At 37.8% G+C, this 11,647-nt stretch overlaps 1 protein-coding gene across 2 annotated transcripts in view; it reads left to right on the top strand.

Annotated features, from left to right (window-relative positions):
- The window catches only part of LOC107084121 (prospero homeobox protein 1-like), a 17,804-nt gene that overhangs the window by 1,703 nt on the left and 4,454 nt on the right, over positions 1-11,647 (top strand). Inside the window, exons 2-6 of one of the 2 annotated variants that reach the window (XM_015373802.1) lie at positions 3,162-3,226; positions 5,193-6,964; positions 7,054-7,161; positions 9,204-9,316; positions 9,697-9,802. In XM_015373802.1, the coding sequence (XP_015229288.1) occupies positions 5,195-6,964; positions 7,054-7,161; positions 9,204-9,316; positions 9,697-9,802 (2,097 nt within the window). In that variant the 5' untranslated portion in view covers positions 3,162-3,226; positions 5,193-5,194. The remainder of the gene's footprint in view (positions 1-3,161; positions 3,227-5,192; positions 6,965-7,053; positions 7,162-9,203; positions 9,317-9,696; positions 9,803-11,647) is intronic. The other variant, XM_015373803.1, reaches the window with a different exon arrangement.

Genomic DNA, 11,647 nt, shown 5'->3' with positions numbered 1-11,647 from the left:
CTATCTATCTATCTATCTATCTATCTATCTATCTATCTATGACTGTGATCTTTTTAGTGCAGTAGGCTGTAGGATGTTCATCTGAAGTGGATTAACAGTTACAGCTGCTGTTCACACTCTCTCCATTCTGTCCTCTCACTCCATTTCCCTCTACAAGGACAGTTGACCATTGTTAGCCCTCTCTGAAGCCTCTTTTCCATTTTTTCCTGGTGGTGAAAGTGTGTGACGATAAATACTCTGATCAAACAGAGCTTAACAACCTGCCCAAACAGATAACATAGCAAGGGGGAGGAAAAGAGTGGATGGGAGAGGAAGGAAGGGGGTGGAGGGTTACCAAAAAAAAAAACATGAGGACCTGCTCTTTGTGTTTAAAGTTCTCTCTATTATACAAGCTTTTCCAGGTGTAGATTCCACAATGAGAAAAAGACAGTCTTTTCCATTTTGAATATTCGGACACACACCAACATGCTGTTGTTTTTATTACATTTGTTCAATGCACATTAAGCAGAACAGGAAATAGAGAAAGAGGAGTGAAGGATGATGCAAGGCAGAGTTCATGAGCCAGATGTTACCCAGTTCCCTACCAGCACATAGCCTGACACCCACAGGCTGTTAACCCGATCTGACAGCCTCTGTCTCTCTGTCCGCCATTTGATTTTAGATACACCTGCAGTGAGCTGGTCCTTTTATTCTGTCTAACAATTTCTCATCTAGCTGAGATTTATCGTCTAGAGCTTCTTGATGAACGATAAATACACCCTACAGCAATATTCAAACAAAATGTATTTCTTTCCTTCAGCTATTCATCTGGAAGTAGCTGTCTGTCATCAGCAAGTCCTTGAACTTTCAGTCCTTGAGCTTTTATCTTAGGTGACCCTCGAATTGCCTTTTTTAATGAGTCACTTATTTCAAATATATTTCAGTTTTAAACTGAGATTTTGAGAAATTTTAGGATGGCAAATTTTAAGAGGGAAAATACAAAATATTGTTAATTGCAGGGAATAAAGCTGCTGCCATACTTTTTCTTTTATTGCCCAGTGTGTTGGGATATTTAGAAATGTGCATCTAAAGATAAAGAGGACAATCACCCTTTGCCAGAAATTAATTCCTGAATAATCTATGAAGTATTGTTTATGATGCACTTTGCTTTCAAACAGGTATGGTGCAGCTGTTCTCATGTTTCAAGGCAGGACATGTTACACAGATTGTGACTCAGTCTCATTTTTTTTTTATGTATTGTAAAAAAAAACTGCAACTTTTCTACCACCTTGGAGCTAAAAAGTCACATGCTTACTACACAGTCTATAGGTTCTCCAAATGGTCAATCATATCCCCAAATAATCAAGAAATCTGACACTGCTCTGTCAGAGACTTCAGTTATTTCATCTTAATATGTAGTGTAGCAGAGGATGCTACTTTGGATCTTGCGTAACTCATGCAAAAGACTGAGACTTTTTATAAAATAAAACTCCCGTTGCTGATGAAGGTTCTCATCAGGTAAAACTCACGTTCAGCTGTTCACACTAACAACATACCAGATGTGTAAGAAATAGGTTACACCTAAACCTGTATGTGACTATATTAGGGCTGAAACAATTAATTGGATTAATCGTGATAAATAGATTATTGAAATGATTGTCAACTATTTCAGTAATAAAATCGTTAAATGGAGTGTGGAGACTGTAAAATATGCATTTAGCTGACAGAGCAACACACTTAGAGCAGTAATTACCAAAATTGTAAAAAAAAAATATATAAACATTTTGCATTTAAGATAAAAGAAAACTTTTTTGTCTGTCAATATGTTCATCCCAAACTCCTTAATTGAAAACCTCTAAGTTTCACCTGGTTTAATTTAGTAAAAAATCTTCTTTAAGGAGCCTTTGGTTGTCTGAATATTAATCGATTAATCGAAAAAACAATGGACAGATTAAACGATTTGCAATAGCTATAGCTATAGCTTTCTGACCCATCTTACAGTATGAAACACACTCAAAGCTTTTTAAATCAAAGCTGAAAAACTCTCTTATTGAAATAACTTTTTATTTCCAAGAAATGCCTGTATTGTACCTTTCTTACATGCTTGTTTAGTTGTTTTATGACATAAATGGGGAACTGTCATTGCAGTTGCTCTATTGATCAGTAGATCATTTCATAATAATCTGGGAAAAGAAAGTTAATCACCTCAATAAATACAGTAAAATAATGTAACACTATGTAATTAATTTAGACAAAAGCAGAACTACTTGCCTTTTGAGATACTTTGGCTTACTTCATGTTTTCACACAGATATTATGTAAGTAATTTCTTGAATCTAAATGTCAGACCTTGGTATGGTTTGTGAAATATAACCGAAATATAAGAGATGTCTGACCTATTGCCACTTGGATGGACTAAAAAAAATTAGATAGCTGAAGGGTACCAATGGGGACAAAAAAAGGATATGTGAGAAAAATTACTGCTTCCAAATGTAATTTATATATATGTGCTTTTTTCATCAAGGGTTGTTTTTACAAACAAAATTGTGTGTCATTAAATTCAGGTTCAAGTCAAACTGTTTTGGAAATCATTTGACACGCTGAAAAAAAAGACAAAAACCACTCCTTTGTTACAGTATTGAGTCAATAAAAGCTAAACCTGTGAAATTTGCTTAATGTTTTGTTCAGTGGCCACACTAGCATGCTAATCATTGTTTCTAAAAATGTTAAATATTCAAACAGACTAGAAAAGCTTTCACTGTGTATGACTAATTTAATCAGATTCAAACTGGCAGAAGTACCAATAACTGGCTGCAGTTTTCATGTTTTTACATTTTTTTTGTTGGCTATGTTGGGTGATGAGGTGTTGGTTTGTTGGAAACTGCTGAGTTCTCAACTTAAATATATGGATTTTTCTGATTAAGAACTCTAAAGTAACAGCTTTCAAGGAAGAAATTGAACCTAAATCTGTCTTCCTCCATCTAATTATCTCCTTCAATCTATTATTGGCAACATGCTAAATAAATGAACTAATCAGTGACACTGAAGGTCCTTAAGAATGCGACAGATGAAGGCGCAGCATTTCTGTGTTAACGATGAAATTAACGATAAAATTATGTCGAAAGAAATTTCAGCCCATCTCTGAGGTTCTTTAGTGTAACTCCTACTTGTTTAAATTTTCAGCTGATCACCACCAAGTGGAGGAGGCTGAAGCCTTTGACTGATCATTGGGCCGTTTTGTTATCCAGGTGAGTCTAATACTCACACCCTGATTAAATATATCTGAAATAATGGATGAATTCATCAAAACTCACATTAAAAAATCTTTTGCATAATGGGTAATTTCATTCAGTAAATGAAATGGAAATTGACAGTGGTTATAAAAAATTTATTTCATTCAGTTTTGTACAAATATTATCATTATACAGGGTTTCCGCAGGTCATTAAAAATCATTAAAAGTCATTAAATTCTTATTTTTTTAATTAAGGCCTTAACTGGCATTAAAATTCATTAAATGTGATTATCTTGGCTTTTAAAATGCTTCTTTTTATTTTTTTTTATAATAACAAGTTCCTCCGATATATTATATCAGATATAACTGGTCCCCGTGTTTGGAAAAGAAGCTTGAGGCGGAGAAAAAGATAGAGAATGGGAAAATGTAAATTTCAACAAAAGTGACTGGAAAGCAAGGAATTTGGGACATGGCTGCAGCCTGTTGACGGTAAAGATGACGAGTTGCCATGTTTTTTATAGATATAGATAATAATAATAATAATAATAATAAAAAAAAAAATATATATATATATATATAGTCATACATACTTGTTGATCGCATTAAAATTATTTCTAAGAGCATTAAAATAGAATTAAAAAGCATTAAATTAGAGTAACTCATTCATGTATAAACCCTGTTATAAAACAGCTTTAAATGTTTTGGGCTGTTTATCAGGTGCTTATGATAGAAATAGTTGACACTGACTACAACCCTAAACTCTTCATATTCATATTATTCTTTTTCTTTTTTTTTCTTTTTTTGAAGACAAATATGTATATCCCATAATTGTTTTCTATATTTTATCACATTTCACTAACTGCTTCCAGACAGTTAAGTGTATTTCAGTCGAATATTTATGTAATAGAATAAGTAGAAGGAGACTGATTCACATGTAGAGCAGTGTAGATGCATCATTGATACCCGGAATAAAATCTATGACAGCAAATTGCCTTTAGAAGTCACTAAATTAGTGACCCTATTTATTTTATTCACTATTGTATTTTGATTTCGTTATTAATCTAGCTTTTCTGTTAGAAATAATTGTTAACAATCAGCAATAAACAAAGCTGACAGGTCGGAGAGAGTGTTAAAAGCCTATTTAAGTTATAAAACAATATAATCACCTCAATGAAAAGTCATACCATAAAGCTGATTAATCAGAAAAAAGGGCCCAGAAACCTCTGCCCAGTAACTTTGAAGGACCTTCACACACTGACAGCTAAGTCAGGATAACTAGCATTAGTATTGCACTAAGTATCTTATAGTATAGTATCTTTTACCCAAATGCAAAATTCTTAGATCAAAACTGCTTCTCATCCTTAACACACAAGTGCAAAGGTGAGACATGGTGGTGGTAGTATTATGAGGTGAGCATGCAGTTTTTTTTGTTGTTGTTGTTTCTTTGTTTTTTTTTTAGCAAGGATAAGGAGGGTGGTCAGGATCAACAAAGATGGATGGAGCTATATACAAGACTGTTATAGAGAAGAAACAGTTATACCTTAACCATAAAACCAGAGCTGCATTGGAAGAAATTGTATTAATGCATAATTGTAGTATGTTATAAATTTCACACAGTCCAGAAAATCTCCTTCAGGGAGGTTTCCATCCAGCCTGACTAAGCTTGAGCCATGTTGTAAAGAATAAGAAAATATTTGCAGATGTAATATTAAAAAAGGGTTGCTATACTGTACAAAAAACTGACTTAAGGGGAATGCACATTACATTTGTTTAGTTTTAATTTATGAAACAAACGTAAGAACTTCAGCACCTTGTTTCTATTACCACAGTTAAATACATTGAGGTTTTTAGTTGCTACACAAAAAAAAAACATTAATATAAATACTAGTTTTGCTACTTTCATTGTTTAAAAAAAGTTATAGAATGCTATGCAATAATAGTTCATGTGAATTACCCTTGTTCTGTCTTTATCTCTTTGCAGTGATGGATTCCCCTTCAGATCTTTTCGATGATTCCTCCCCCCAGCTAAGCAATTATACTCCTGGTCTGTCTTCTGCAGACCTCCCTGGAGTTCACATTGCTCCTGCCTTTAGACCCCCTGGTTTCCCCCTCATCCACCATCTCCTTCAGCCAGGGGGAGGCCCAAGGAGGATCGGAGGGATCCTAACAGCTAACCTCAGCATGCAGAGACAGGTGGAAGGCAGGAGCCTAGAGGAAGAAGTGACTGTCGGTCAAATAGATGGAAGGATGGAAGGAGCAGGGGAAGGGATGACGGAGGCAGAGGATGACTTGACAGAGGTGAAAAGGAAGTGCAGTGACACTGTGCTGATGGCTGAGTGGAGCCAAGACGTCATGAAAGTGAAAAGAATGAAGCTGGAGTGTAGGCAGAAAGACAAGGTGGTTGAGGAAGGTGGGAAGAAGAGAGAGGGAAGGAGAAGGGAGAAGGAGGAGCTAAAGGAACAACTGGAGGAGGCCAGGGAGAGACTGCAGGCCCTGCAGGAGAAAGTTTGGAAGGCATTTGGAGAGAAGACGGAGAAGGAGGAGAAGAAAAGGAAGCGCAACAGGTGTGAAGTTGATGGAGAGGGAGATGAGGGGATGGTAGAGGATGAAGAGGACGTTTCAGGGGAGATGTACGATGAGGAGGACTTTGATACCACGGAGATAGAGAAGGATTCTTTCTCCCTCCTTTCTGTTTCCCATTTTGACTACTTCCAGAAACGGAAAGAACATTTGCAAAAAGACAGAGGAACAAGGACAGAGAGAGTAAGAGAAGGAGACATGGAGGGAATCATGGAGGGATCGAGACTTTGGGTTGAGTGTGGAGGTCTGACGAGATCAGACTGGGATGGAGGCACTGAAGACGAAGACGAGGAGGAAGGAAAGAAGTTTGCCCAGGCACTAAAGCTAGAACTGGGCAGTGCTGTGGCTCGAGTCATTGACAGAGTTCTCCGTCTTTACACAGAGATGACCGATAACTCCTCTCCTCCCGCCGCCATCTCTTTTCAGCCGTCCGATCAGGGGCATGACACAGCGAAGGAGGGGGAGGACTGGATGAGACTTTTGACAAGAGAGAGAGTGGAGGAGCCGATGAAAGAGAAGGAGGACGCAGACAGAGAGCAGCAGCTTAAGAAATTAAAAAACGGGGGCGGCCTTCCTCCTGGACCGCCGCGTTGCTCTGAACAATCAGATCTGCCAATGCCTTTGGCTGTTCACAGGTCACCTGACACACGGAAGACCTTTCCCCTCCTCGCACCTCCTCTCTCTACCAACATTAACTCCTCTCACCCAAACCTCCCTCTGCATCACCCCTCTTTGACTCGACCCACTCCTCTTGCTCACCCTCCACTTTTACCTCCACCTTCACAGTCCAAAGAGACCTCCTCCGCCTCCTTCCACCCATCTTCATCATCTTCTTCCTCTTCATCATCCTTCCCTGCACCCCCACCTCCTCCTCCACCCCCACCTCTCCCTCTTCCATTGCTCCACTACTCCATGCAGCAGCTCTTCTCCCGCTCACTCCACCATCCACAACTCCCACATCTCGCTCCGTCCCGGAAGGACTACCTGGGCTCCGATCCCTTCCTGGAGTTCTCCTCTCATGCCTCCTTCCCTCCACTCCCTTTCCTTGGACACTTGGACCCGTCGCTGACTCGTCACGGAGTCAGAGAGAGGGAAAGAGGTGTGAGGGGAGATGGGAGCATCAGAGGAGGCGGCGGGATGGATGGAGGAGAGCTCTACCTGACAGCTGGGGGGATATCCTTTTTGTCAGTTTGTTGAATGGGTAACAGAGAGGATTGTGTTTGCTCATGTCTGCGTTTGTCCTTAGCTGTTATCATGTTTACACTCAGGAGGGATTGTCTCCCTGCCATCTGAAGAAGGCAAAGCTCATGTTCTTTTACACACGCTATCCAAGCTCCAACACACTCAAGACCTACTTCCCTGAAGTCAAGGTGAGTGTGTCATTTATATAACCATCCATCTATGGTTTCTAGTTATTTAGGTCCCTGACTAGACTGTCATGCATCCATCATCTGGTCAAGCCTACTATCAATCCTGAGCAAGTCATCAAAACAGCTATACTCCCCTGCTGGAGGCACAGATTGGAATACACTTTGTTTCAACTTTAGGGGAGACTCCAAGCATCAGACCTGAAGGAAAATATTCCTGCCATCTTCAGACTCAGTTGCTAATCATCCCAGTGCATGACGGAGGGCGTCCTTAAAGATAACTTTATAAATATAATACAGCCAGAGAGCTCGTCCACTACTCAACAGCGCAGGAGAATCCTATCCTAAATCTGCAAGAAAAGGGATTAATGTCAGCTACAACAGTCACTCATATGATCTGATTTGTATCAAGTCTGTGTGTTGGGTATAGTTTCAACTCTTATAAAAAATTTAGATGTGTATGACGTCAACCAGAAGCAGCAGGCTGAAGCAAAACAAACATGGCGCCACCGGGGGAATTAGCTGTAGACTCTGCTATTCTGTCTGTTTTAGCAGGAATACCCTGTATTTCTTTCTTTTTTAAACAAGTTAAAGGATGCGATTTGTGGGTGAGAAACATTTTTGCGCTTCTACAAACCAGATTTGGTTAGAGTTTGATTTATCAGTTAAGTCCGCTAGCTGGGAAAAATCTAGAATGTGATACATTACAGCTTCTACTGCTGTTGTGATTGGCTAAAAGCTCGACATGGGAGGGAGGTGCCACTTAATAATCTACCCAATTAGATCAAATAATTGCACTGAATGTCCCTCCCTTATGTGAACGCTTTCCGCTGGAGCCATTCCAGATGGATTCTGTGTGGATCAAATTAAACTACACATATCCACCGGGTTCATTTAAGTAAAATATAATTTATGTAAAATATCACTCTGGGTAACAATCTATGTGTCTATAAGCACCATCGATGTTCACTCATAGTTCATAGTCCTAAATCGGTTTTGGTATTACCCCTTGAATAAGACAGAAAATTAGTGCAGAGTGAATATTGTATTATAGTTCTGTGTTTGAATCTTACTAGGATAATTTTTTGTACCTTTTATCTCGAGACGTCAGCTCGATGGCTGAGTGTTGAGCAAAACTAAGCTCAGACCAGGATAGCCTAAATCTCTGATGTAATCTCAAATAATTAGGATTGAAACAAACTGTTTTAAAACATGTTTTCCTGCTAGGAAATGTAGTTTTTGTGAAAATAACAATTACTTATCTGAGATTCATTGATTTATTTAAAAAAAAAAAACTAAACAAAAACAACCTAGACTCACTACTATTATCTACGTGACGTATGGCCATGGGCAAAGTGTGTGAAACCCTCACTTCCTTACACTCTTTGCTTTATTTTGCCATTTCAAAATGTTTTAGCTATCAGCTTTTTAGGTTTCTATTACATTACAGATAATTCTTAACAAAGGCTCGAATACTAGCTAAACCTGCTCTTCCAGCCATATTCATAGAGCCTCTAAATATGTGTAAATATGTGCAATATTTGACTGCTGTGAACTAAACTCTAGTCAGTAGTATGAGCAGATTAATTTGGATGGAAACAAACCTCCTTAATAAGATGTAAGGTTTTAACAAAATCACAGCATTTTCCTCCAATGAATACATGCACTTAAAGTTTTTGAGGGTTTTTAATGTTTATTATCTAAGTTATTGAGAAGTTTATTTTACACCATTTGCAGTGTGATCAAGCTATGACCCTACCATAATTATCTTTAGTATTAGAGTTCAGGCTTGGCCAGCACAGGTGGTGCCAAATCACCCTGAAACATAAAACAGACATAGCTTTTTAAAACTCCATTACTCTCAGTGTTTAAACTATAAGGGAATATGTCCTACTTTTAATAATAATTTTTAATAAACTTGAAATTAAGTTTTATACCTTGTGCATCCTTGTGCATGAAAAAATATTATTGCTGTATAAATGTAATATTGTAAATAAGTAAGTAAAGCTAACAAGCATCCTTCTCTTGCCTCTGCTGCCATCTAGTTTAACCGCTGCGTGACCTCTCAAATGATTAAATGGTTCAGCAACTTCAGGGAGTTCTTCTACATCCAGATGGAGCGATTTGCACGCCAGGCTGTCCGCGACACCCTCACCCGGTGGGTTACACTCAGCACTGACTCCCTCTTAACTCTATCTCTGCAGGAGATGGAACATCGACACAGGGGTGGGCTATTTGCTATGGTATTTTAGTCTTCCTTTCACATTGGATGATGTGTATGCACATCTTCTGGAAAAAGGTCAGATATTACACTATATGCTCCGTAGATGAAAACGCTGGTAATGCAGCTTAAGTGTGTTTAGAAGATACCATGAATTCTGATCAGTTCTTAAACCATCGATCATTAAAGCAGCTTCAAAAAACAATAGATGGAAATAGAAATGTCTTGACCTGCTTAAAAAGAACTTATTTAGGAGTGATCTTTCAGCGTTTATTTTTTTTATATATGAATTAAAGTGAGAATGTTTTTTAATACAGGGATGGTGCAGCTCGTCTGGGCCGAGAGAGTCAGCTACGAGTGAGCCGTGATACGGAGCTCTACCGCATACTGAACATGCACTACAACAAGAGCAACGTCTACCAGGTCAGAGCACTGAGGGCACATATATTACATAAACTCAGTTTGGCTCAGAAATTACATACACGCTCTATTATTTTATGTCTTTAACCAGGAAGAATTTGTAAGTAAAGAAAAATGTAATTTTCTGAATTAAATATTTTCTAAATGCAAAATGCAAAAGTCTGAAATTAAAGCAGATTTCTCAAATCTGAATATAGTTAAGAATATATGTACATACATGGTTTAATATATAGAGACACCCACGCCCATGCTACTTGCCAAGGGAAAGATTTCCCTTGGCAAGTAGCAGAAGGATAACTGTATTTTTGTATTAGTTAAGCTTCTGATGTTATGCTAATAGTTTATTAATCACCCATCTGGCAGAATTTGTAGAGACGATTTAAGTTGTTTTTTTTGGCACATACCCAGTTTTACCCAGCCTGTCAGTTTTCCATGTGGCTAAGTTGTAGTCATTGCTCAATATTTGTATGTTTTTATTTGTATGTTTTTTACTTTTGCAAAATCACTTTGGGTTTGTGTTTGATTAGAACAATTACTGAACCAAAATGATCTATACTTAACTAGATTTAGCAAAAATAGGCCCATGATGCTCAGGAATGGGTTGTATGTCAGAGGTGTTGTCAGGACAGTTGTTTTGCAGAATAAAAATCCTGGAACCAAATCCCTGCCTTTGATCTTTCTGCACATTTTTTATTATAAATTCTCTACATCTGTGCCTCAATCCCCTCCTGCTACACCAGCTTCCTCTGAACCAGTGTTTTTAAACACAAATCCTCGAGTACCAGTGTCCTTCAACTTTTATGTGTCCCAAAAAGTAAACATCTAAATTGAATATCTACTGTAAGCTGCCTCTCTAGTGTGCAGGAGAATCTCTACAGAGATCAGTTGATAAGCTGATATTTTAGACAGAAAAGCACTTGAAAGTTGCAGGACTGGGTTCTGAAACCATTGCTCTAAGCATATCAAAAGTCAGTTTTTAAATGTAGTTTGTCTTGTGTGACTGTATTTTTACCCTATGTTAGACCACAAGAGTTAACCCACCTCTCACCCAATGACTGCTAGAGATGGACCTTGTGACAATGCAAAGATAAGCAGGTGTTAAAAGTGAAAGGATGGATACAGTAGATGGATGTTTAAGAACAACACCCAAATTATCAGGGGTGAAAAGATTGTAAGATCCTGGTAAATCAGTGTCACTGTGATGCCAGTTTACTTTAACATGGACTAACATGATCCTGACCAATAGGATTCAAGTCAAACTTCAACTTGCAGTGGAACATGTGGAGAATGTGAATGCCTTTAGGAGAACGTGTTTATGATCGGTTTGAACACAGATTGAACTGTTTGGATGACTCATTGTGAGATTTCCAAACATGAAAAAGGTGTATCAACGTTCAAACATGGTGGGACTGTGTTTCTGCCTGTGGTCATGGTGCATTGCATAAAATCAGAAAAACAGAAAGAAGGAGGACAACCTCTTAGTTCTTTGTGTTTGATTTTCTTTTTGTTGGAACTATCATGACCTGTTGTTCCATCAACACATCTATAATAAAAAACACTAAAACTGTATGCCATTAGAAACAATGAGATTTAGGGTACCCTGGTTTCAGTCTGTTTGAAAAATAACATATTACATAGTTTAAATGAACCATCTTTGATACGAATTAATTGATTAATGAATAGAAATTTATTTCCAACAATTTAACAAACAACAATAAATGAACCAAACAAACACAAAAGAGACTAGTTAACATCAACCAAACCAAATACCAATTTTCAAACAAACTAATGTTACCTGAACATAAATACAAACAAAACCTTCTGCAAAATAAACATATCTGTATATAC

The sequence above is a fragment of the Cyprinodon variegatus genome, unplaced genomic scaffold (genome assembly GCF_000732505.1).
Source record: "Cyprinodon variegatus isolate N-32 unplaced genomic scaffold, C_variegatus-1.0 Scaffold93, whole genome shotgun sequence".
NCBI lineage: Eukaryota > Metazoa > Chordata > Actinopteri > Cyprinodontiformes > Cyprinodontidae > Cyprinodon > Cyprinodon variegatus.
This window is presented reverse-complemented; position numbering and strand designations above follow the sequence as displayed.